Below are 25,477 nucleotides of genomic sequence, written 5' to 3'. Positions count from 1 at the left end.
AAGCCCAGCACTGATGGCCATCATGGACCAGGGCAGGCAACAATCACCATAGCACCAAGGGACAATATTTAGATCATCAGTGCTTTCTATAAAAACATTATCGATCAAAGGTGGGAAAATAATGAATCAATGAAAGCAATAAGAAAAGTTAAAATGTTGAGGTATATGAGGAAGCCATTTGGTTTAGACTAATTAGGCCTCATCTAGTTTTTCTGGAAAGTCCTGATGTGCCTGTCGAATATGCATTGTACATCTGCTGCATTTACAATGTCCCAAAGCAAGAATGATGCCCTTGAAATTATCCTGCCCCCTTTTGGCATTTCTTTATAGATGAGCACTTCTTCCCAGAATGCAAGGATTCGTTACTGACCTACTGTGTCATCTTGTGATCACTCACCCGCCATACTAGCAAAGCATCTTGTGACTGTAGTAAAAGAGATACTCCTGTCATATGTGATGTACGTCCCTTGTTCCAAGACGGGATATAACCACGATGCACACCCGGCTTCTTCACAACACTTCCTTCCTTGGTGAAGGTTATTGTCCCGGGCTATGTAGTCCTCAAATTGGCTCAAATAATAAACTCACCCCAATTTTGATTAACAGATTGATTATGGTTTATTGCCTCAACATTTCCTGACCAGAAATTACATAGATGAACGTGCTTCTTATGTAACGGCAGCGATGCTCACAGCGTGCGGAGCCCATGACTGAGGGAGGCTGCCTTCCGTGGGAGAGATGGCAAAACTGCGTGGGCGCCACGGAGAGGAGGCCGGACCAGAGCCGCCGGGAGTGTGAGGTGGATTATCATGAATTCATCCCTGGAGGGACCAGAGGGCACTCCCTTCACCAAGGCTGCTGCTGACGGCGTTTTCTGAGTGTCCACAGCAACATTCCGGGACCACAGGCTCCTCCATCACCTGGTCCTGCCCCATGCAGAGGTTCACTTCCCTCACCAGACCCCAGGGTACCCATGCGACTGACTCCATGGGGACAGGGACACTGAGGGACCACTGCTGGGTCTCTGAGAGCAGGACCTAAGGAGACAGGGCTCCTCCTGGGAGTCAGGCCCGGGCACCACTCAGCGTGGGGAATCCCCACGGAAAGATCACAGAGACAGAGGGAACATGGGCGCCCGCCCAGCCCAGGCGCCAGACTCCGGGAGGAGCCTTCCAGCCCCTCGCTGATGCGAGTGGAGCAGAGAGGAGCGCCCCCACCCACAGAAGCCGGCACTGCCTGCAGGCCACCAATGCAGAAGCAAATCAGCAGAAGAGCTGCAGAGGCCACTCTCTGTGGGGCGGTCCACAGCACACCCATGAACCACAGGACACGATATGGGACCTGCACGTGGGCGCTGCTCTGAGAAACCTCAACTCTAGAAAGTAAGCACGAGGACCAGAGAGCAGGGGAGGCAGAGGGACCCAGAGTAGACCGTTGGGGGATGTGGAGTGGCTCTGGGGACACCCGAGGCCAAAGGGTGCTGCAAATAGCAACAGGTGGGAGAGCCGACTCCCCTCGTACATCTCAGGTCACCTCCTAGAAGGTTCGCTTTGGACTTTGCTCTTGGCCCACCTAAGCGGCCACAGCGTACGCCCCTGCCCACCAACCATTGGAAGGAGCCAGGCCTGCCTTCATGTCCAGGCACCTACCTGGCCCCCGGCAATTCCAGGGTGGGGACCATGGTGCCGCCCAGGGATCCCCGATCCAAGGCCTAACGTGCAAGAGACGGGATGGCCCAGGTTTGTACACGGGGCCTTGGGTGTGCCGAGGCACTGCAAGTCATGAGACACTGAGGGTCCGTGTCCCCCCACAGACAAAAAGCTGGGTCCTGGCCCATACACGGGAGGACAGGAACAGCATGCTGTCTCTCAGACAGAGGAGACCTTTGGGCCCCAGTGACCACCGTGGACTCTGTCCTTGTACATAGACTTCTGTCTGTCCCCAGAGGACAGCTGTGGATGGGAGAATATCTTCCCTTGGACCCTGGGTGCTACCACCCTTCAGTCAGAGATCCAGCCATGGATGGAGCCAGAGAGGGATGGAGGGAAGAGGCAGGGACCCAGAGGAAGACGGCTTTGTACTTAGGGGGCTGGCCTGGCGGGAGGACAGGATGAGGCCCTGGGCTGAGCTGCGGGCTGTGAGCAGGACAGCCTGTGTCCACAATGGACGCTGACTAGGGCCAGGGGAGGTGTCCTCTGGGCTGTGGGTACCAGAGGGCTCAGGTGAGAGGCCTGGGTGCCCTGGCCTTTGGTGGGGCCATCGGGCATAATCCTTGTGGGAGGGAGAGAGCAAAGAGAGGCATGTGAGCCCGGACTTCCTGCACTCTCCCCAGAGTCCTGGGCGCCAGTCCCCCTCCCCTCCCACACACCCACGTGTGGCAGCCTCTGTGTGGCAGCCTCTGCCTCGTCTGTACTCCCCCCGGCTCTCTAAGACAGAAACCACCCAGAAGAAAAGGGAACTTCAGGGAGCAAGCGGTGCCCCTGCTTTCAGTCCTGTTCTTAGTCTTTGCAGGGTCGTGGAGAGTGGGTTCCCACCTCCGGGAACCAGCTACCACCTCCGGGAACCAGCTACCACCTCCGGGAACCAGCTACCAACTCCTAGGAAGCAGGGCAGAGGGCAACAAGCCCGGGGCCGCAAGGAGCCACATGTGCCCGGGGCCAGAGCAGGGGCGTGGGGGGAGCTCCTCGGAAGCCCTGGCTTCCACCACCTCCACAGCCCCCACCCTTGGTGAGTGGGGTCCCCACGGAGCAGGGGGAAGGGAGTGGAGTCAGGGCAGTGGAAACGGTTGCAGAGCTGCGGGGAGCCCAGGCACCCAGGGACGACTCCGAGGGGCTCAAGCAGCTGAGCCAGCACGGGGGAGGGCAGGCTGCCCACGAGCCACGGTGCCAACCGGACGCAGGCACCAGGCAGCCATGGGCAGGGCACGCCCACGCCAACAGAGCTGGACACACCAGAGGCCCATGAAAGTTAACCTTGAGGAAATTGATGACCTTGAGGCCAGAAGCCTGAGGGCTGCATTTGGCCAGCTGTGCTGAGGGCAGGACCAGCCAGGAGCGAGCTGCTGCAGCATGGACGCCAGGATGCACAGATGGGTTTGAGCACAGAGAGGGGGCTGGCTCAGAGCAGGGGAGGAAGAGGACCTCCAGGTGGCCTAAGGGTCCTGTCCACGCCAATGAGCCAGCTCAAGCCCCAGGGCAGGGTCAGAGGTGGCCGCCACGGTGTCCTAGGCTGTAGCCAGGACCGACGGCAGCAGGTGAGCCAGGTGCAGAGCCCAAAGGGCCAGCGGATGCACCCATGTGCTCAGAACTCAGACTGCACAGGGCTGGGCAGGAGCTCAGTGGTTACAGGCAGACGTTGGGAGCCAGGCAGTGAGGGTCCAGAGCAGGTGCTGGGGTTGCAGTGTTGGGAGCTGGGTGGCAAGGGGAGCTGACCCAGCAATGGAGGGAGCACAGTCCCGAGGGGCCTTCCAGATGGGCTTCTGAGCGCCGTGAGGGGCACAGAGACGGTGAAGCCCAGCTGGGCCAGGAGCTCCTCCAGGAGGAGACCACGGCAGGCAGGGGCTCTGCCAGGGGAGAGTTAGCCAGAGAGAGGGTGGGCATCTGGCGGCTCCAGGAGGCAAAGGCCAGTGATGGGAAAGGAATGAGCCCAGGATGGAGGGTGAACCTGGGCTGAGGGTGCTGGGAGAGGCAGGAGGGGCAAAGGCAGCCCTGGGCAGACCCAGCAGCCTGGGGCTGACCTCAGGGACCTGTGCTGTGTGGAGGGGATCGTAGGACAGGAGGGGCAGAGGGCTGCTGTGGACCTGGAGTTCCAGGGACAACGGGAAGAACAGCTACGGATGAGCAGGGGAAGGTGGGAGGGCACAAAAGGACAGGAGCCTACACCAAGAGATGCATGGGGGCAGGCAGAGCAGCTACAGGTGAGCAGAGGCCAGTGGGAGGGCTGGAGGGAAAGGGGGCTGCCCAGGGGCTCTGGAAGGGGGCAGGTAGAGCAGCTACAGGTGAGCAGGGGAATGGGAGACCAGGAGGGACAGGTCACAGCCCAGGAGCCCCATGGGTGTGGAGAGCAGAGCTTGGCATGTAAGTAGGAAGCTGGAAGGGCTGAAGGGGCAGGGGCTACCCAGGAGCTCCACAGGAGCAGGCAGAGAAGCTACAGGTGAGCAGGGGCCGGTGGGAGGGCTGCAGGGGCAGGGGGCTGCCCAGGAGCTCCGGGGGAGCAGGCAGAGCAGCTACAGGTGAGCAGGGGCCGATGGGAGGGCTGCAGGGACCTGCCCAGGAGCTCTGGCGGGGTAGTCAGAGCAGCTACAGGTGAGCAGGGGCCAGTGGGAGGGCTTGAGGAGCAGGGTCCTGCCCAGGAGTTCCAGGGGAGCAGGCAGAGCAGCTATAGGTGAGCAGACGCTGGTGAGAGGTCTGGAGGGGCAGGGGGCTGCCCAGGAGCTCTAGCGGGAGCAGGCAGAGAAGCTATAGGTGAGCAGGGGCCGGTGGGAGGGCTGCATGGGCCGGGGCCTGCCGAGGAGCTCCGGCGGGGTAGTCAGGGCAGCTATAGGTGAGCAGAGGCAACCGGGAGGGCTGGAGGGGCGGGGGCTGCCCAGGAGCTCCGGGGGAGCAGGCAGAGCAGCTATAGGTGAGCAGGGGCCGGTGGGAGGGCTGGAGGGGCAGTGGGATACCCAGGAGCTCCGCCAGGGTAGTCAGAGCAGCTACAGGTGAGCAGGGGCAAGCAGGAGGGCTGGAGGGGCAGGGGGCTGCCCAGGAGCTCCGGGGGAGCAGGCAGAGCAGCTACAGGTGAGCAGGGGCAGGTGGGAGGGCTGGAGGGGCAGGGCAATGCCCAGGAGCTCCGGCGGGGTAGTCAGAGCAGCTACAGGTGAGCAGGTGCCAGCGGGAGGGCTGGAGGGGCAGGGGGCTGCCCAGGAGCTCTGGGAGGAGCAGGCTGAGAAGCTGTAGTTGAGCAGGGGCCAGTGGGAGGGCTGCAGGGGCAGGGGGCTGCCCAGGAGCTCCGGGGGAGCAGGCAGAGCAGCTATAGGTGAGCAGGGGCAGGTGGGAGGGCTGGAGGGGCAGGGCAATGCCCAGGAGCTCCGGCGGGGTAGTCAGAGCAGCTACAGTGGAGCAGGTGCCAGCGGGAGAGCTGGAGGGGCAGGGGGCTGCCCAGGAGCTCCGGGGGAGCAGGCAGAGCAGCTACAGGTGAGCAGGGGCCGGTGGGAGGGCTGCAGGGGCAGGGTCCTGCCCAGGAGCTCCACAGGAGCAGACAGAGAAGCTATAGGTAAGCAGGGCCGGTGGGAGAGCTGGAGGGGCAGGGTCCAGCCCAGGAGTTCCGGGGGAGCAGGCAGAGCAGGTACAGGTGAGTAGGCGCTGGTGAGAGGTCTGGAGCGGCAGGTGGCTGCCCATGAGCTCTGGGGGGAGCAGGCAGAGCAGCTATAGGTTAGCAGTGGCCAGCAGGAGGGCTGGAGGGGCAGGGGGCAGCCAAGGAGCTCCAGCGGGGTAGTCAGAGCAGCTATAGGTGAGCAGGGGCCAGCGGGAGGGCTGGAGGGGCAGGGGGCTGCCCAGGAGCTCTGGGGGGAGCAGGCAGAGCAGCTATAGGTTAGCAGTGGCCAGCAGGAGGGCTGGAGGGGCAGGGGGCAGCCAAGGAGCTCCAGCGGGGTAGTCAGAGCAGCTATAGGTGAGCAGGGGCCAGCGGGAGGGCTGGAGGGGCAGGGGGCTGCCCAGGAGCTCTGGGGGGAGCAGGCAGAGCAGCTATAGGTTAGCAGTGGCCAGCAGGAGGGCTGGAGGGGCAGGGGGCAGCCAAGGAGCTCCAGCGGGGTAGTCAGAGCAGCTATAGGTGAGCAGGGGCCAGCGGGAGGGCTGCAGGGGCAGGGGCTGCCCAGGAGCTCAGGCAGGGTAGTCAGAGCAGCTACAGGTGAGCAGGGGCAAGCGGGAGGGCTGGAGGGGCAGGAGGCTGCCCAGGAGCTCCAGGGGAGCAGGCAGAGCAGCTACAGGTGAGCAGGGGCAAGTGGGAGGGCTGGAGGGGCAGAGGGCTGCTCAGGAGCTCCAGGGGAGCAGGCAGAGCAGCTACTGGTGAGCAGGGGTCAGCGGGAGCACTGGAGGGGTAGGGGGCTGCCCAGGAGCTCCGGGGGAGCAGGCAGAGCAGCTATAGGTGAGCAGGGGCAGGTGGGAGGGCTGGAGGGGCAGGGCAATGCCCAGGAGCTCCGGCGGGGTAGTCAGAGCAGCTACAGGGGAGCAGGTGCCAGCGGGAGGGCTGGAGGGGCAGGGGGCTGCCCAGGAGCTCCGGGGGAGCAGGCAGAGCAGCTACAGGTGAGCAGGGGCCGGTGGGAGGGCTGCAGGGGCAGGGTCCTGCCCAGGAGCTCCACAGGAGCAGACAGAGAAGCTATAGGTAAGCAGGGCCGGTGGGAGAGCTGGAGGGGCAGGGTCCAGCCCAGGAGTTCCGGGGGAGCAGGCAGAGCAGGTACAGGTGAGTAGGCGCTGGTGAGAGGTCTGGAGCGGCAGGTGGCTTCCCATGAGCTCTGAGGGGAGCAGGCAGAGCAGCTATAGGTTAGCAGTGGCCAGCAGGAGGGCTGGAGGGGCAGGGGGCAGCCAAGGAGCTCCAGCGGGGTAGTCAGAGCAGCTATAGGTGAGCAGGGGCCAGCGGGAAGGCTGGAGGGGCAGGGGGCTTCCAAGGAGCTCCATGGGTGCAGACAGAGCAGAAACTGGTGAGCAGGGGCCGGTGAGAGATCTGGAGTTGCAGGGGGCTGCCCAGGAGCTCCAGGGGTGCAGGCAGAGCAGCTACTGGTTGCAGGGGCAGGTGGGAGGGCTGGAGGGGCAGGGGCCTGCCCAGGATCTCCAGGGAGCAGGCAGAGCAGCTATAGGTGAGCAGGGGCAGGTGAGAGGGCTGGAGGGGCAGCGGGCTGCCCAGGAGCTCCAGGGGAGCAGGCAGAGCAGCTACTGGTTGCAGGGCAGGTGGGAGGGCTGGAGGGGCAGGGTCCTGCCCGGGAGCTCCACAGGAGCAGACAGAGAAGCTATAGGTAAGCAGGGCCGGTGGGAGAGCTGGAGGGGCAGGGTCCAGCCCAGGAGTTCCGGGGGAGCAGGCAGAGCAGCTACAGGTGAGCAGGCGCTGGTGAGAGGTTGGAGCGGCAGGTGGCTGCCCATGAGCTCTGGGGGGAGCAGGCAGAGCAGCTATAGGTTAGCAGTGGCCAGCAGGAGGGCTGGAGGGGCAGGGGGCAGCCAAGGAGCTCCAGCGGGGTAGTCAGAGCAGCTATAGGTGAGCAGGGGCCAGCGGGAGGGCTGGAGGGGCAGGGGGCTGCCCAGGAGTTCCGGGGGAGCAGGCAGAGCAGGTACAGGTGAGCAGGTGCTGGTGAGAGGTCTGGAGGGGCAGGGGGCTGCCCACAACTTTAGGGGATGAAGGGCACTGGGCCTGAGTTAAACAGAGCCCTCAACTGGTGGGACCTGAGGGGGTACAGGGAGCAGGGACAGCTGGAGGCTCCCAGGGCTCAGGTCAGGCTGGCTGTGCAGGGAGGAGAGTTGAGCTGGTTGAGTTGCCAGGTGCCTGTTGAGTTGGATGGAGGGGGGGCCCTGGGATGGAAGGAGTCTAGGGCTGAAGGGGCCGGGGGCATCCCTGAGAGGACCAGATCGGATGCAGTTCTTGGGTCCAGGCACACCGGCCCTGTTCTGGGCTTTGTGGGGACATGGGACAGGAGGGATAGACATTCGGACTCAGTGTGGGGTGGCACAGCGCAGTGGGCTCAGTGCATGGAAGAGTAAGAGTCCCCTTGGGGCCTGAGCCCAGGCTACCAGTGTGGGGAGAGGCCAGGCAAGGCCCTGCGGCTGAGCAGACAGGACTCAGGGGAGGAGGGGACAGGGTGGGCCTGGCTGTTGGGGGTGGAGGCTGCACCCTGGCCCACACGGGGGCCTAGGGAGGCTGGCACCGAGAGGAGAGGAGTGCCGAGCGCAGCGCATGGCTCCCGCCCGCGCCCAGGGGCCAGCTGTGCTGGGGAAGGACCACAGCTGGAGGAGGGCTCTGCAGTGAGCAAGGAGCTGGACAGGCCCAAGAGCAGGGAGGGCGGAGGGCAGGCGGCGCTGGCAGGGAGGGGCCGGAGGTGAGCTCAGGAAGCCGGGCCAGGAGGACCTGAGCGGGGAGGGGGCCCAGAGGCAGATGCAGGAGGCTGGGCTGGGGACACACAGGGATGGGAGGGGAGGGGGACAAGAAGACTCCCAGGGACGGGGTCCAGTACACGGATGGGGTCCAGGGAAGGGACGGGGTCCAGGACAGGGAAGGGATGGGTCCAGGACAGGGAAGGGATGGGTTCAGGACAGGGATGGGGTCGAGGTCAAGGACAAAGCCCAAGGCATGAACAGGGTTCAAGACAGGATCAGGATCAGGGGAGAGTTGGGGACAAGTACTCCTGGTGCTGTGGCTGTGGAGCTGACTCAGATGACACGTGGCCTGGTGAGCAGAGACAGGCCATGGCAAAGTCACTGAGCTGAGGGGCCGGGAGACAACAGGGACGGTGCTGCGCAGAGGCCCACCACACCTGAAGAGATGCCCAATCGCCCAGGGCTGGGCCAGGCTGGGGCCACAGGACAGCAGATTGGGGTCCATCAGAAGCCGACCAGAAGCACAGGTCTCTGGTCCGGGCTCAGACTGGGGACTCAGTCAGGCGGGCCACCTGCAGGAGGCCTGAGCAGGGACAAGGGGCAGGGGCCCCAGGGGGCTCTAATCTAGGTTCTCTGAGCCTGTGGCTGCAGAGGCACCAGCCCTGATGACAGGTAGCCACAAGGGGCATCTAGGCCTCAGACTCTCTGGAAGCACACGGGCGCAGGGGCAGGCCCTGGTGGTCACACGCCTACTCTCTTGCAGCCTCCACCACCGCCCCGAAGGTCTTCGCGCTGGCCCCCGGCTGTGGGACCACATCTGACTCCACGGTGGCCCTGGGCTGCCTGGTCTCCGGATACTTCCCCGAGCCAGTGAAGGTGTCCTGGAACTCAGGCTCCCTGACCAGTGGCGTGCACACCTTCCCTTCCGTCCTGCAGTCCTCGGGGTTCTACTCCCTCAGCAGCATGGTGACCGTGCCTGCCAGCACCTGGACCAGCGATACCTACATCTGCAACGTAGTCCACCCGGCCAGCAACTTCAAGGTGGACAAGACAATCGGTGAGAGGAGGGGCCGCAGGGAGGGCATTCCCTGCAAGACAGGCCGGGCTCTGCCCTCCTGCCTGGACCCCAGGGCGGCAGGAGAGGCCTCCCGAGCAAAGCGGCGGGAGGGGGGGGTCCTCTGGGTATTTCTGCCATGCCCAGAGCATAGGCAGCCTGGACAGCCCTAACCCAGCCCCTTGGGCCCCGGGAGGCACGCTGGTCTCAGACCTGCCAAAACCTGGCCCTGATGTCAGCTCACCCCAGGGCCGTCTCCCTCCTGCCCCGGTAACCCCTGTCTGTTCTCTCTGCAGAGCCCACTTCCCACAATGACGGAAAAGAGTGCGACATGAGCAAGTGTCCCAAATGCCCAGGTGAGTCAGCCAAGCCTCATCCTTTACCCCCAGGTGGTGGCCCAAGCACAGGCGTGGCCCATGAGGGGAATGAGTGCCCAAAAGGAGGCCCACCCAGGTGCTGACCCACCATCGCCATGTCTCCCCCACCAGCTCCTGAGCTCCTGGGAGGGCCTTCGGTCTTCATCTTCCCCCCGAATCCCAAGGACACCCTCGTGATCACCCGAACACCCGAGGTCACCTGCGTGGTGGTGGACGTGAGCCAGGAGAACCCTGATGTAAAGTTCAACTGGTACATGGACGGGGTGGAGGTGCGCACAGCCACGACGAGGCCGAAGGAGGAGCAGTTCAACAGCACTTACCGCGTGGTCAGCGTCCTCCGCATCCAGCACCAGGACTGGCTGTCAGGAAAGGAGTTCAAGTGTAAGGTCAACAACCAAGCCCTCCCACAACCCATCGAGAGGACCATCACCAAGACCAAAGGTGAGGGCAGGGCAGACGAGCACAGGGAAGTTCCTACGGGGCCACCCAGGGAGTGACCATCTATGCTGACCCCTGTCCCCACAGGGCGGTCCCGGGAGCCGCAAGTGTACGTCCTGGCCCCACACCCAGACGAGCTGTCCAAGAGCAAGGTCAGCATGACCTGCCTGGTCAAGGACTTCTACCCACCTGAAATCAACGTCGAGTGGCAGAGTAATGGGCAGCCAGAGCCGGAGGCCAAGTACAGCACCACCCAAGCCCAGCAGGACAGCGACGGGTCCTACTTCCTGTACAGCAAGCTCACTGTGGACAGGAACAGGTGGCAGCAGGGAACGACATTCACGTGTGGGGTGATGCACGAGGCTCTCCACAATCACTACACACAGAAGAACGTCTCCAAGAACCCGGGTAAATGAGCCATGGGCCCGGCACCCAGCAAGCCATCCCTCCTTCCCCGTGGGCTCTCAGAGTCCAGCGAGGACACCTGAGCCCCCACCCCTGTGTACATACCTTCCCGGGCACCCAGCATGAAATAAAGCACCCAGCATGGCCCTGGGACCCTGCGACGCGGTCGTGGTTCTTTCTGAGGCAGAGCTCTGGCGCTTGGCCAGGCCTGCAGGCAGCGGGGCAGCCAGGCTCCAAGGCCACATTGTCACTATTACAGGAGAGTGGGTCCCATTCGGATCAGACCCAGGGTGTGGGAACCTGTGCAGGCCGCCCAGGAGAGCAGGAGGGGCTGCTGAGTAGGCAAGGGCCTCGTCAGAGGCGGCAGCTCCTCTGGGCCGCCCTCCTGCCAGCAGCAACTCGGGGCTGGAGGGTGGCCAGGGAACAGGAGAAGCCCCTCCAGAGCCATCAGGGAAATGCACGTGAGGGCATCCCTCCTCTGTAGGAGCCCGAGCTGTGGGAACATGGCCCATCCTTGTCCCCCAGGATCCCTGTCCACTGGGTCACTCGAGAGCTCTGCCTGGTGGCTCTGGCCTGCACGAAAGGCTTGCGGGCCAGTGGTGTGGGGACAGGCCCGACTTTGCCCTCGGGCACTCCAAGATCAGGCCCCCACCCTCCCTCAGGTGAGGGGGCTCTGCCTGACCTTGTCCTGCCTGGGGCCAGGCCTGTCCCCTCATGGAGACACTCACTCCAGATGCCCAAAGGGGCAGGAGGCCTTGAGTGCCTGGGGAGGGACCATCCCTGATGGCCATGTGGACACTGAGCCAAGACCCATTGAAAACAAGCCCCTCTCACTGAGCAGTGCCAGCCCACACACCAGCTCCACAAACACACACACACACACACAGAGCTGGTCTTACACACTGGGGCCTTACACAAGGGCAACCGACACCTGCCCAACAGAGCACGAAGCCTGGTCTCCTGAACCCTCAGCCTGGACACCAGCTGGACCCCACCCCCTCCCACGCCCCACGGGCTGCCCAGTACTCATCCTAACACTGACCACAGTGACCAGCTCTGACAATCGGTCCTCCACTCCCCGGGCACATACCCCACCCTAACACTCAGAAACCCCCACACCCAGCTGTCCCCAGCACTCCCACGGCTCATGCACTGGGGACACATCCAATCCTGTCTCGGCCCTTCCCCGGGGCAGGGGCCCAGATGCCCACAGGCTCTGCTGACCCTCCTGCCCTCGGGGCCCGGTCCCCAGGAGAGAGGAGGCGGGGCCTGAGCCTCTGTCCTGCAGGGCTCGGGCACCTTCTCCCCAGAGGGCCCAGTGCAGACCAGAGCAGAGGAGACAGTTGGTCCTCCACTGGCCTGGCTGAGACCTGGGTCAGGGGTGACTGGCTGAGACTTGGGGTCGCAGCTGGAGGAATAGAGGACTGAGGTCACAGCACAGAGACTGACCTCAGGGCACCACTGACCCTGCCCAGCTGAGGGATCTCACCTGCCCCGCCCACTCTGCCACAGACAGAATCACCCCCCGAGGCCCCACTTACCCTGCCCAGCCCCCTCGGGCAGGCACAGCACTGACCACCCCCTCCCTGTGCAGAGATGGTCCTGGACGAGAGCTGTGCCGAGACCCAGGACGGGGAGCTGGACGGGCTGTGGACCACCATTTCCATCTTCATCACGCTCTTCCTGCTCAGCGTGTGCTACAGCGCCACCGTCACCCTCTTCAAGGTGGGCCAGGCCGTCCCCATGTCGCCCCCTCACTGTCACCATGCTGTCCCCACACTGTCCTCACCATGTCCCCTCACTGTCCCCTCACAGTCCCCACCATGTTGTCACACTGTCCCACACTTGCCACACCGACCCCTTGCTGCCTCATCACTGTCCCCTCACTGTCTCCGCACTGACTCCTGGCTGTCCCGACATTGTCTCTACATTGTCCTTCACTGTCACCAAGCTGTCCCCACACTGTCCACTCTCTGTCCCCTCACTGTTCCCACCATGTCCCCTTGCTGTCCCCCCTGTGACCCCCCACCGTCACGTGGCCCGGGTGCAGGGCAGGCAGGCCCTGGCGGAGGCCGGCATTGGGTCCAGGCCACGCTCACCCCTGGCCCGCCCACTGCAGGTGAAATGGATCTTCTCCTCGGTGGTGGAGCTGAAGCGGACGATCGTCCCCGACTACAGGAACATGATTGGGCAGGGGGCCTAGGGTCACTCCACCTGGGCAGATGTCCACGGCTGCCCAGATGTTAGACGGTGTCCAGGTCCAGAAGTTCATGCTGCTCAGCTGCTGTGCAGACCTGCTCCTCCGCCTTCTGACATCGCAAACCTCTGACCTCACTGCCCTCTGACCTTATGGCCACCTTTACCTGCCCCTCGCTCTCTGGCCTCCCAGCCACCACAGGCTGCATCCAGCCCCTTGACCCCAGGGGAGAACCAAGTGGACGGCAGTTGTAACCCCGAGCAGAGTTGGTGGATACCCACAAGCCCCATTGTAACAGCCGCCAAGAGACACTGGGGCCGTGTGGACGATGAGGCCTTGGGGCTGAGCATCCCTCACCGGGACAGACCCGGGGTCGGAAAAATCAGTCACCCTGGAGAAGGTGAGGGCCAGCCTTCCCATGGCCGTCTGGGCAGGGACAGGCCTTTGTGTGAACCGCATCCCTGCCAGGCTCCAGGACGCAGGAGGCGACACCTGGTTTCAGATCCTCGAGTGGGAGCATCTGCCGCCAAGGCCCGGAGGCCCCGGGGCCATCGTCCACCAGCAGGGAAGCTTCCGGGTGTGCACCTCACGGTCACTCGGATCACCACCACCCGAGGAGACTGCTAGAAGGAGGACCTGTGCCCACGGCCGCGGTGGGAGCCCGGGGAGGTGGAGGAGGCACCACCTTCGGAGGGTCAACATCCAGCCAGATGGCCTCCAGGGGAGAGGCCTGGTGACATGGTCACCAAGCCAGTGGGCTTGGCCTTGATGGACAGACGTGGAGAAGGGCCAGGAGGCAGGGCAGCAGGAACTCCGTCCTGTGCTCAGCGGGGCCAGTGTCACCAGCCACAGGAAATCCAAGTTGCTCCACAGGGCGGAGGGGGGAGACGAGACCACCGAGGGGAGAGCCGGGGCCTCAGGTAGTCGAGGCAGGTGGACCCAACCAGACCCCCGACCTCACCGCCCCAGAACCAGTGCCCCCCTCACGTCTCTGAGCAAAGGGCAAGTCAGCATCTCTGGACGGGCAGGACACGGCTGCCCACGGGAAGCAGAGGCGGCCCCGCCCCACCTGCCAGGGCCCTGCAGAGAGACGGCTCAAAGGAAAGCCCACAGTGGGAGCTTGGGTAGCTTTTCCCCTTCTTTGAAGTTTCTGGAGCCCATTGATTTTCTTTACAGTTTCTTTTTCTAAAACAACAATAAAATACCCTGAAAATTCCATAACTGCCTATGTTGATGCCTCGTGGAACCCACAGCCTGGCCAAGTCGTACATCGGGGCTCCGTCCACACCCTCACAGCTCCATGACCTTCCAGCCCTCCCTCCGCTCCTGCCCTCGGCTCTCCAGCCCCTGGGGTTCCCTGGGTGAGGAGGGCAGCCCGGAAGCAATGTGATGAGGAGAGACGGGACACACAGGCCTTGTGGGGAGCAGGACCAGCCTGGGCCCGGGAAGGAGGAGCGTCCAGCACTGGCTGTGGCCACAAGCAGGACCACGTGTGGGGTGTGTATTAGTCAGCACGGGCGGCTGCAACAACCCACCTGGGCAGCCTGAACACCACACATTTGTCCTCACACATTCTGGAGGCTGGATGCCCCAGATCAGGGCGTCAGCAGGGGATTCTCCTGAGGCCGCTCTCTGGGGCATGTAGATGGCCTCTTCTCCCCATGTCCAAAAATCATCCTCCCTCTGCAAGTGTCTGACCCCTCTTCTTGTATGGATCCCAATCCTATTGAATCAGGGCCCACCCTATGGACCCCGTTGTAACTTATTACCCCTTGAAGGACCCTAGCTCCAGATACAGCCACATTCTGAGGTCCTGGGGTCAGGGCTTCAAGACTGGAATTTGGACGACACAATTAAGCCCCAAACAGGGGCGTTGGTTCCAGAAACACACACACACAGCTCCCTGTCCCACACGCTCAGCTATCGATTACCTGGGTCCCTCTCGCTGCCTCCCACCCCAAGGCTCTGCTCATGCTGTTCCCTTCTGCTGGAGTCCCTTCCCTCTACACACACCGCAAACTCCTACACACCCTTCTCTTAGCTCTGACCTCCATGCCTCCTCTCAGTCTTCCCGAATGCATCCGGCAGAATGCTCCCCACCACCCCGGGCCTGGTCTGTGCCGGCCTCTGCCACTCAGTATCCCCCTGCGTCCACTCCCCAGACACAAAGTAGATCGTCCCGCAAACAGCAAAGTGAGGACACCATGATTAGTGCATAGGGGAAAGTGCCGGGAGCTGAGAGGCCCCGCAACCAAAGGGACTGAGGGAGGCTTTCCCAGGGAGCAGCTGACACAGAGTCTGGAGGAACGGGGTGGCCGGCCTCGCCCCGCTCTGCTCCTCAGCACCAGGTCACCTGCGCCCCTGCCCTGTCACAGAACTTCCTGGGCCCAGGATACGTGGGCCCACGTGGGAGAAGACTTCTGAAACATGTTAAAGGACTGATTTTAAATCATGGTGTGCTCACCAGGCTCATGTAGACAGACAATGAACACATTTCAAAGACTTCATTGAACTCAGCAATTAAGGGCTTATAACCAGCTCTAAGTAGAATTCAAACTACCTCGTGGATGTAGTGGAACCAAGAATGCTAAAGGACCTTGTGAATAGAGGCATTTTCAAATGCATCTGATTTGTCCTCCTGAGAGAGGGAGGAGTCAACCATCCTTCCAAGAAGAGCATTCCTGTGGCCTTGATTCTCTACAACGGGCAGAGTTGTAAAATAGCCCAAAGATGGTGGAAAGGGCGGAGCCCCCACCACTCACATCACCTGGGGGTGGGGGCCAACACAATGTCTTGCTTCCCACTGAAGACAGAAGTCACCTTTGGTCCATTTCAAAGTCTGTCCCAATATTTCCTACAAACATGCAACTGACAACGTGTCCAGAATATGCAGGGAACTCCTGCAAATCAATTACAGAAACCACACAGTTCCGTAGAGAAATGGCCAAGAGCATTGAACAGGCGTCTCCCGGAAGACATCCAAATAGCCTGAAACCGAGGGAAAGGACGCTGAGCCACGCTGGTTATAAGGGAATGAGAATGAAAACCACGTGAGAGAAAGCAGTTCCGATTCCCAGGTCGGGGAGCAGCTTGCACCAGACGAAGCCCCTGCGGACGCAACTGTGAACTCGGAAAACTGTGCAAAGCGGCAACGGTGTGAAGGCGCTGGGGAACGGCCAAGGAGGCAGACGCTGGACAGGATCTCCCCTTGAAAGCTTTGTCAGAAGGTGCTCCCACCTCCACACGACAGTTGCAAGTGGAACCCAGCTCACGTTGCGGATGTCCCGGAGAGGGGTCAGGTCACAGGACTCAGGGCTGCATCTCAAGAGCAGCTGGCAAGGCAGGGAGATGTGCATAAAAGGGGGAGCCACAGCAGGGGAACCCCAAAACCTGCCTGTAACCTCTGCTCCAGTGCTGGGCTGGCCCCTAACGGCCTGTGTAGGGAGCCCCACAGGGCCCCGCCAAAACACCAGCTGGGAGGTGTGGACAGCTGCCGGGATTTGAGCTCCGGCTACCACACGGCAGGCAGACGAGGAGTCTGAGGCCCGTCGAGCCGACGGCCTCCTGACGTCAGAACCAGCACTCTTCTAGGCCAAGGACCTCAGAAGGCAGCAGCGAAACTTCCTCCTCCCAACAGGAGCCAGCCCTCCCCGATGGGAAGGAGGACGAGGGGGCAGGATGGGACCTGCGAGGGGAGGCCGGGTCCAGGCCCTCGGGAGGAGCTGGCCATCTGCTGAGGGAGCTGGCAAACCCTGGGCAGCCCTCAGCCCTGCGCAGACAGGGCCAGGCGGGGCCTCGGTCTCATCATCACCGCCCTTGGGTCTCCTGCCCACTGGCCAGCCGGCCGCTCCTCCGGACAAGCAGATACCCTGCAGCCAGGGACCTGGCAGGTCTGAGTCTGCCCGATGGTGGGGTTTTGGGCAGGACCAGGTTGACGGGCACAACCAGGGGCCGGGCACCACAGCCTGAGGACGAGAACCAGGGTCCCACGTGGACAGAGGCTGAGGGTCAGGCCCTTCAGAGCTGAGGCCAGAGCCCCGTCTGTGCAGACTACACTGGGCCTCCCGTTCAGGAAGTCAACCCACTGAAGTTATTAGGGGTGGATGCGAGGGACAGGTACCCCCTACTTGAGCTCCTTCCCTGCTTCTAGAATGTTCTCTCCTCAGGGGGCCATGGACTTAGATGCAGAAGATCCTCATGTTTCTTCCAGGTGGACTTAGGGGTGAGGTGTGACAGGACCCAGGGTACTCTTCACCCCACACCTCCAGGGATGACTTTGGTCAACACGGAAGGTTCTGGAAGGACTGGGACAAGACCCTCGCTGTGAAGCTCCCCGAGTGCATGACCCTGAGAAGGCTGCGTGGTCTGGAGACTGGAGGACCCCCTCTACCTGTCTCGACCACACCCGCTCAGGCCAAAAGCTGGGACCTGGCAGCGGCTGTTCTGAGATCCATGGACGGTGGTCGAGGCCGAGAAATGGTCAGGACGCAGCGGTTGCCCCGCACCTGTTGCTGGACAGAGGGCCTGGGGTTCAGGAGTGGGACGTGTATGCCCAACACACCCAGGGTCGCAGCAGAAAGCTGCAAAGATCTCAGTTACAGAGGATGGGCCTTAATTTTGTGCATATTTCTATGAGCCCAAGATAAGCCTTTGTTTCTGTTCTTACTCAAATGCCCTCAACCCCCTGCTCGGCCGGGACAGGGTCCGGTCTGGGCTCTGATGAGGACCGTGGGCCCGCCGTGGTCATCCTAAGGGCCGCAGACTGCATGCGTTGCCTGGGGGTTACTTAAAAATAAGGACGCGCTGCCCACCCCACTTCCCACACGTGCACACAGCAGTCTGCAGGAGTCGCTCCAGGAGGGCCCGGTGCACTGGAGATTCACGCTGCCCGGTGCACATCATGGACACACATGTTCAGAAAACACCGCCTTAGAGATTGTGGTAAGAGATTGAACACACGAACGGACAGCGGCCAGACTGCTCATGAGCACGGAGCCCTGACCACCACCTGCAGCCGCCCTGGCAGCCGAGCCCTCTTCACGGGAACCAGGGGGCAGCAGCCTGTACGACCTGCAGGACGTCAGACCTCCATCTCCAGGACAGCCCGGGATTAAACAGCCACCCATGCATCGTCCCAAACCTCCTGGCCTGGTCAGTGACTGCCGGCTTCACTGATTTCTTCCCCACTATGGATTTAGGATGGACCAGAGAGAGCCCAATGCGCTCCCAGCAATCACGGACACCCCACCTCCCCAGGACCCCATCAGGTGCCCCCAAGCCCCCTTTTTCCTATAAAGAATCCTTCTATACATAGAAAACATTTTAACATATCAGCATGTATGTTATATAATATGTTAGCATTGCACATATGCGTTATAGACACTTCTAGGATATACCATATACCCACAGAAAACAGCTCACATGTGCATATGCAACACTGCGAAGGTTCCCTGGCTCCCTCCCACCCCAACTCCCTGGGGCCGCGGCTGCGGATCATCAGCCTCTGCTCTTCCCGTGTGCGTGGTCTCTATTCCCACAGTGTTGTAGGAGAGGTGAGGTTTCTGACAACAGCTCGTAATCATGATCACAACCAACAACCAATACATCTTGTGACCTGGACACAACAGGGACAAAGGGGAAGCTGGTGAGTGTCCAGCATAAGGCTGAGCTGGGCAAGGCAGGGGAGGTCAGTCACCTACAGAAACGTGCAGAGACGGGGGGGGAAGGGCCCACAGGACCCCCAGATGAGCAGATGGGCAGGGAGCTCACTCCCAGCAAGTGAAGCCCCAGCCCTTGGGACACAGACATTAATGGCACACGTGCCCTGGCCTCCTGGTCCTCACAAACCCATCCCACAGGGGAGCCTGCACGCACCACAGACCAGTCACCCCAAACAATACCACAAAGAGAATCGGTGCGTTTCCTTGAGATTTGGAGCGAGGGACCTGCCAGGGGTCCTTGGCGCTGCGCCAGGCAGGATGGAGCAGCCTCCTGCATCCGAACATCAGGAGCTTCCCCGGGACCCGAACCTGGGCGACTCGGGAAGCCAGCGCGGGCTCCTCCTGGCCGCACCCCCAGCTCCCCTTACGAGTCCATACGTGTCCGGGCCCCTGGGAGCGTCAGTCCCCCTGAAACGCCTGCAGGGGTCATGCTCCTACATCCACCTGGATGCGCACAGCAAAGTGCTCCTGCAAGCAGACCTCCCAGGTGGAGCTGGTGTGGCTGAGCTGGCCTGGTGCCCATGGAAGCAGCAGAGAGGGGCCACGGCGGGAATGAGAGCTGGTGGGCCGAGGCTCACGGCGGCCGTCAGCTCTGAGGTGGCCTCTGCAGTGGCCTGGAGTGAGGGGCGGAATGGAGGCAAGGCTGGGGGCAGGGCAGAAGCTGTCCAGACAGGTGAAGTGAGGTGAGGCTAGGAATGAGCGCTGCCAGGTCACGGGCTGGGCTGGCGTCTTATATCTGCTCGGGAGTGCCTGCAGCGACACATGACGCCTCGGCTCTGACATCCCCGTTCGGGACAAGACCAGAGGAAGGGCTTCTGTGAACACCTTCAAAGCATCTCTTTTCTCTGTGACCACAGGGCGACTGTTCCTGAAAGCCAGCCCCAGAGCCCCACTCGACAGGTCACAGCATCTCAGCACGAGGTAAGTTCACAGCCTCACTGGCTTTCCCACGTGAAAGGATTTGTCTGAAAGAATGAGACCTTCAGAGCCAGATGGGGACATGTGTGTGGATCCTGAAAAGTCCTGTGGCTTGAACATCCAGACCTCATGGTCACGCCCTCTCCAGCCAAGTGGCCCACGCCTGCAGGGATCCAGGGACAGCAGTGGCCTGGTGCCTGAAAACCCTGTCATGATCCCAAGAGGGACTGCTCATCCTCGACACCAGCCCCACCGCCATAACCAGGGGCAGACAGCTTGGGGACCAGGATGGGTACCGAGCACCCCAACTCAATACTCTGTGTGCTGATTTGTCTTGCCAGAACCCTGGGCATAGCAGGGGGACCTGGACTCTATGGGCCTAAGACCCACTAGCCAGGACACTGTCAGGGGTTTTGTCAAACACTTTAATGTTGGTGATGATGAAGAAATGAAATGTAATAAGAAAGGTCAATATCCGGAGGAATATGAAGCAGTCATTTGGTTTAAAACGAATTCATCCTGACCTTGTTTTTCCAGAAAGACCTGACGTGACCTGTCGAGCATGCCTTGTCCATCTGCCCTAAACATGGTCAATGACCCAAAGCCAAGAATGATGCCCTTAAAGTCAGGGATCTACGCCTCAGACCCATAACAGCATTTCTTTATAGATAAGCATTTTTTCCGAGAAACTAAACGTTCATTACTGACCTACTGTGCTCATCTCGTGACCACTGATATGCCGTGCTGGAAAAGCATCTCGTGACTGTAGTAAGAGGGACATTCCTGTCCTGTGTGATGTGCGTCCCTTGTTCCAGGATGGTATATAACCACTCGATACACCCCTCTTCTTCAGAATGCTTCCTTCCTCGATGAAGGTCGTTTTCCCAGGCTATATAGACCTCAGATTGCCTCACATAATTAATTCACCCAATTTGATTTATAGATTGATTATTGATTATTTGTGTCAACAGTTCTTGGCACGGTTGGCAGAATTTCAGAAAGACCTACCCGAGACCAAATGGAATCTTCATTGTACCAATATTCAGAACCAACAGGGGCCCATTGAAGCCCCCACCTTGGCTTCACTGCATTCTTCAGGCGACCCCGACGAGTTGTCCTGAAACCCGCACCTCCTTATTTTCAGTTGATGGCCCAGAGTTTTATATAAGCTGCTTCAAGCATTAAGACTAGGTGTTTTAAAGGAATACTGGCACGTCTCCTAGGCAAGAGAAACCTAGGGGGAGTGTCCCAGGAAAGAGGAGAACAGAGGAGATGTCCTGGGCCAGGGGTCTAGAGGGGGAACTTTGCAGTGAGTGGGGCAGGCAGACCTTTTCAATTGGGCTTTAAATTGGAACGAATTGTATCCATAAAGTCTGAACAAATTGTTAGAGAAATGAGAGTCTGAACATGTTCATCTCCGAGGAGAAGGGGCTCCAGCGCCTTCCAGCTGAAAGGCGCTCTCATGCTACGGGACCTAATAAACGCATCCAAGGATCGATCCACGAAACGTGTGGCCGGCCCACAGGAAACTGCCTTGTGATCATTCCCGTTAACTAATTAAAGGCTCGTCCGGGTACCTGCACATGAGGACTGGTCGTCCAGCGCTCCGAGCCCCCAAAGCATTTTAGACTGCTGGGAGGGGGAAACCGAGGCACATTGGAGGGTGCTTGCACATTTTTAGGGAGTGACCCTCACAAACAGCACCTTTCTGAGACTCTACACTGCCCCTAGAAAGTGTTCCTACTTTACAGTAGATGAACTAAGAGAAAAGTGGGAAACCATGCTTCTGAAAGATGACCAGTTCTGGAATGGGCAGCCACCCACTGAAATTCTGGCTGGCTTCATGCTGACATTTGCAAGTGCTTCACTAAATGGAGAAAACTGTAAACAGCTGGCAAGATCATTTAAGGTCACTGTGGCCAGGTTGGGGCTCCTTTGAGCTATCAAACTAGTCTTTTTTGCACTAGGTTTAAGAGCCGTGGATCAGAGAAATCTTTCGTTTTTAAAGAGTCAAATCTGCCACCCTCCAGTACAACTGCTCAAAAATTAAATGTTCTGGAGTTGCAAGTATTCACAAACAACGGTAAATCTTACTAAGTTTTTTGTGTGTCCTGAGGGCCCGGCTTGATAATCATCCAGTTGGGGGCCCCTAATTATGGTCAGACAAAAATGCAGCTGCACACCACTTTGCCATCAGACGTGGTGGGACAGAATGTGACTTGCACTCTGCTTGTGGCTCAGGGTCCCACCAAACTGCCACTATCCTGAGGGAAATTACATTGGCCATTAGAAGGAACGCTCCATTCAACAAGATCATTTAAAAAGTTCTCTTAAAAGCAAAAACTTCACAATTCCAGAAACATTCCTGAAAGTTTTGTGGCACAATGTTCATAAAAAATTAAGTTATAAGAGGGAACCAAAAGCGAAGTCTATTAGGTCGTGGCTTCACAACGCTCCCACAATCTACCGGTAACGGAGGGCCCAATATGAGCCCCTCCTGGAGTTGACGAGACACTGGGAGATTTTCCAGAAAACTGCTCCACTAAGGGTTAGCAGAGCTGTTCACTGCTGCCAGGTGTACTCCCTGTTTGTCCTGGCCGAAACCTGATAAGATATTTGAAAGGGTTTGGCAACTTATCATCAGAAATTTGGCCCAACTGGAAGCTGACACTCAGAGCCTGATGGGAATTGTTTTTACAGACATTCCTCCCTAAGTTAAAACAAAACTAAGCGCCCAGAGGGAAAGAAGCAAATTGGGGGTGATGTACTTGGACACGTAGATCAATCTATAATGTCACTTAAGTTACAGCCCAAATTCTGAGGAATTAAGAGCAGCTGTCCTTGACTTACAAATCTTTGCAAAACTGGAAATGCCGCTCTAGAGGCAGTTCAGATCCCACCCATTTCCTTTATCTCGAAGAGCTTGTGAACTCTCCAGCAACTATTACATAGACCATCACCACTTACCAAGACCAAAGGGGAAAAGAAAGAAAAAGAATAGAAAAATGGCTATGGAAGCACTCTTGCCCAACATCTAGCATCTTACATATCTTCTCCACAAATATTAGTAGAAAAAACTTAAAACACTCACTCACTCTCTCACAACTGGTGAGGTTTGTATTAATGCACCTGATTCATAGAAGTAGTTTCAAAACAATACCTGTGGAGTCTGTGTGTGTGTCTATAAGTATGCACATTACATGTGTGTGATCGTTTCAGCTCCAGATTATAACTTCTCAAAGAGCTCTCGTTGTTAGCTTAAAGTAAGTGCTTATATACATGTCACAGAAACTAACCCGAATGTCTTTCAAGTTAACACGGTTTAAACCAATTTCCGGAAATGAAAGCCTATTTAAGTTTGTCAGTTTAATTGAAATAAACGTGTTTCCAAGTTATCAGCATTAGGTATGATACAGACATGTTATCAACTTTTAATTCGTCAGAAAAAAATACCTTAGAATAATACCTGAGTTTGCCTAATGTCTCATGAAGTTTGCAGGCAATCTGAATACAAGTATTGGGAACAACTAAACTCGATAGATTTGAAGAAGATAAAGGTGTTTGGGTGAAATTTCAAGAACAATTATGTGTTTTGGTGTAGGTACTTAAAATAACTTCAAAACCTTTTGGTAACTTGAAACCTTAGTTTTGCTAAACTAACTGAGAAAATTTATTGAGCATCTAGGTCATTTCCACATAAGATACCACATTAGACGTTAATTACTAAACATAGATTTGTCTACCTTTGGCTTCTTATTTCAGAGAAACAAGAAAAATACTTGGGTTTAATTATAAACAAGGTTCCTGCCATGCTGAGAAATTTTCTATGAGAAAGCACGTGTTTCTACACAGTATTTTCTGGGTCTGCCAATACTTAAAATTAAGAGAAGGGGCCAGCCCAGTGATGCAGCAGTTAAGTTCGCATGCTCTGCTTCAGCGACCAGCAGTTTACTGGTTCAGATCCTGGGTGCCAAACTACACACCGCTTATCAAGCCATGCTGAGGCAAGCGTCCCACATAGAAAATACAGGAAGTGGGCACAGATGTTAGCTCAGAGCCAATCTTCCTCAAAAATAGAAAAATCCTTTTTTTTTATTTTATTGCAGTAACACTGGATTATAACATTCTATAGCTTTCAGATGTACATTGTCATGTTTCGAATTCTGTGTGGATTACATCATGTTCACCACCCAAAAACTAATTATAGTCCAGGACCTCACATGTGAGCCTAATCACTTTTGCCCTCCCCCCTCCCCCCTTTCCCTCTGGTAACCACCAATCCAACCTCTGTTGCTATGTGTTTGTTTGTCATTGTTTTTATCTTTCGCTTATGAGTGAGATCATATGGTATTTGACTTTCTCCCTCTGACTTATTTCACTCAGCATAATACCCTCAAGGTCCATCCATGTTGTCACAAATGGCCGTATTTCATCATTTCTTGTGCCTGAGTAGTATTCCATTGTGTATAAATACCACATCTTCTTTATCCATTCGTCCCTTGATGGGCTCCTAGGTTGCTTCCAAGTCTTGGCTATTGTGTATAATGTTTCAGTGAACACAGAGGTGCATGTATCTTTAGGCATTTGTGTTTTCAAGTTCTTTGGATGAATAGCCAGCAGTGGGATAGCTGGATCCTATGGTAGACCTATTCTTAATTTTCTGAGGATACTGCATACTGCTTTCCGTAGTGGCTTCACCAGTTTGCACTCCCACCAGCAGTGTATGAGAGTTCCCTTCTCTCCACATCCTCTCCAACACTTGTTGTTTCCTGTCTTGCTAATTATAGGCATTCTGACCAGGATGAGGTGATACCTCATTGTAGTTTTGATTTGCATGTCCCTGATAGCTAATGATGTTGAGCGTCTTTTCATGTGCCTGTTGGCCATCTGTATATCTTCTTTGGAGAAATGTCTGTTCAGATCTTTTGCCCACTTTTTAATTGGATTGTTGGTTTTTTTGTTGTTCAGCTGTATTGGTTCTTTGTATATTTTGAAGTTAACCCCTTATCTGATAGATGGTTGCAAATATCTTCTCCCAATTGTTAGGTTGTCTTTTCGTTTTGTTGATGGTTTCCTTTGCTGCACAGAAACTTTTCAGTTTGATGTAGTCCCATTTGTTCGTTTTTTCTTTTGTTTCCCTTGCCCAGTCAGACGTGGTACTTGAAAATATGCTGCTCATACCAATGTCAAAGAGCGTACTGCCTATGTTTTCTTCCAGAAGTTTCATTGTTTCGGGTCTTACATTCAAGTCTTTAATCCATTTTGAGTTGATTTTTGTGCATGGTGTAAGGTAATGTTCTACTTTCATTCTTTTGTGGCTGTCCAGTTTTCCCAACACCATTTATTGAAGAGGCATTCCTTTCTCCATTGTATGCTCTTGGCTCCCTTGTCAAATATTAGCTGTCCATAAATATGTGGGTTTATTTCTGGGCTCTCAATTCCGGTCCATTGATCTGTGTGTCTGTTTTTGTGCCAGTACCATGCTGTTTTGGTTACTACAGCTTTGCAGTATATTTTGAAATCAGGAAGTGTGATACCTCCAGCTTTGTTCTTTTTCCTCAGGAATCCTTTGGCTATTTGGGGTCTTTTGTTGTTCCATATAAATTTTAGGATTCTTTGTTCTATTTCTGTGAAAAACGTTGTTGGAACTTCAATACGGATGGCATTGAATCTATAGACTGCTTTAGGAAGTATGGACATTTTATCTGCGTTATTTCTTCCAATCCAAGAGCATGGAATGTCTTTCCATTTCTTTGTGTCTTCTTGGATTTCTTTCAACAATATTTTATAGTTTCCTGTGTACAAATCTTTCACCTCTTTGGTTAAGTTTATTCCTAGGTATTTTATTCTTTTTGTTGCAATTGTAAATGTGATTGTATTATTAATTTCTCTTTCCGCTACTACATTGATGGTGTATACAAATGCACCCGATTTTTGTATGTTGATTTCATATCCTGCGACTTGACTGTATTCACTTATTATTTCTAAAAGTTTTTTAGTGGGTTCTTTAGGGTTTGCTATATATAAAATCATGTTCTCTGCAAAGAGTGACAGTTTCACTTCTTCTTTTCCAGTATGGATCCCTTTTATTTCTTTTTCTTGCCTGATTGCTGTGGCTAGAACTTCCAATACTATGTTAAATAAGAGTGGTGACAAGGGCATCCTTGTCTGATTCCTGTTCTTAGAGGGATAGCTTTCCATTTTTCTCCGTGGAGAATGATATTTGCTATTGGTTTGTCATATATGGCCTTTATTATGTTGAGGTATTTTCCTTCCAGACCCATTTTACTTAGAGTTTTTATCATAAATGG

The 25,477-nt window shown here is 57.2% G+C and overlaps 2 gene segments (V, D, J or C); both read left to right on the top strand.

The window, feature by feature from the left end:
* Positions 1 to 10,492, top strand: part of LOC139045754 (immunoglobulin gamma-1 heavy chain-like) — a 72,306-nt gene extending 61,814 nt beyond the window's left edge. Inside the window, 4 exon segments of the C gene segment in view lie at positions 8,821 to 9,114; positions 9,408 to 9,467; positions 9,600 to 9,929; positions 10,014 to 10,492. Of these exon segments, the coding sequence occupies positions 9,021 to 9,114; positions 9,408 to 9,467; positions 9,600 to 9,929; positions 10,014 to 10,342 (813 nt within the window).
* Positions 1 to 25,477, top strand: part of LOC106827306 (immunoglobulin heavy constant alpha-like) — a 678,397-nt gene that overhangs the window by 460,684 nt on the left and 192,236 nt on the right.

Source organism: Equus asinus, chromosome 7 (genome assembly GCF_041296235.1).
Source record: "Equus asinus isolate D_3611 breed Donkey chromosome 7, EquAss-T2T_v2, whole genome shotgun sequence".
In the NCBI taxonomy this organism is placed as follows: Eukaryota; Metazoa; Chordata; class Mammalia; order Perissodactyla; family Equidae; genus Equus; species Equus asinus.
This window is presented reverse-complemented; position numbering and strand designations above follow the sequence as displayed.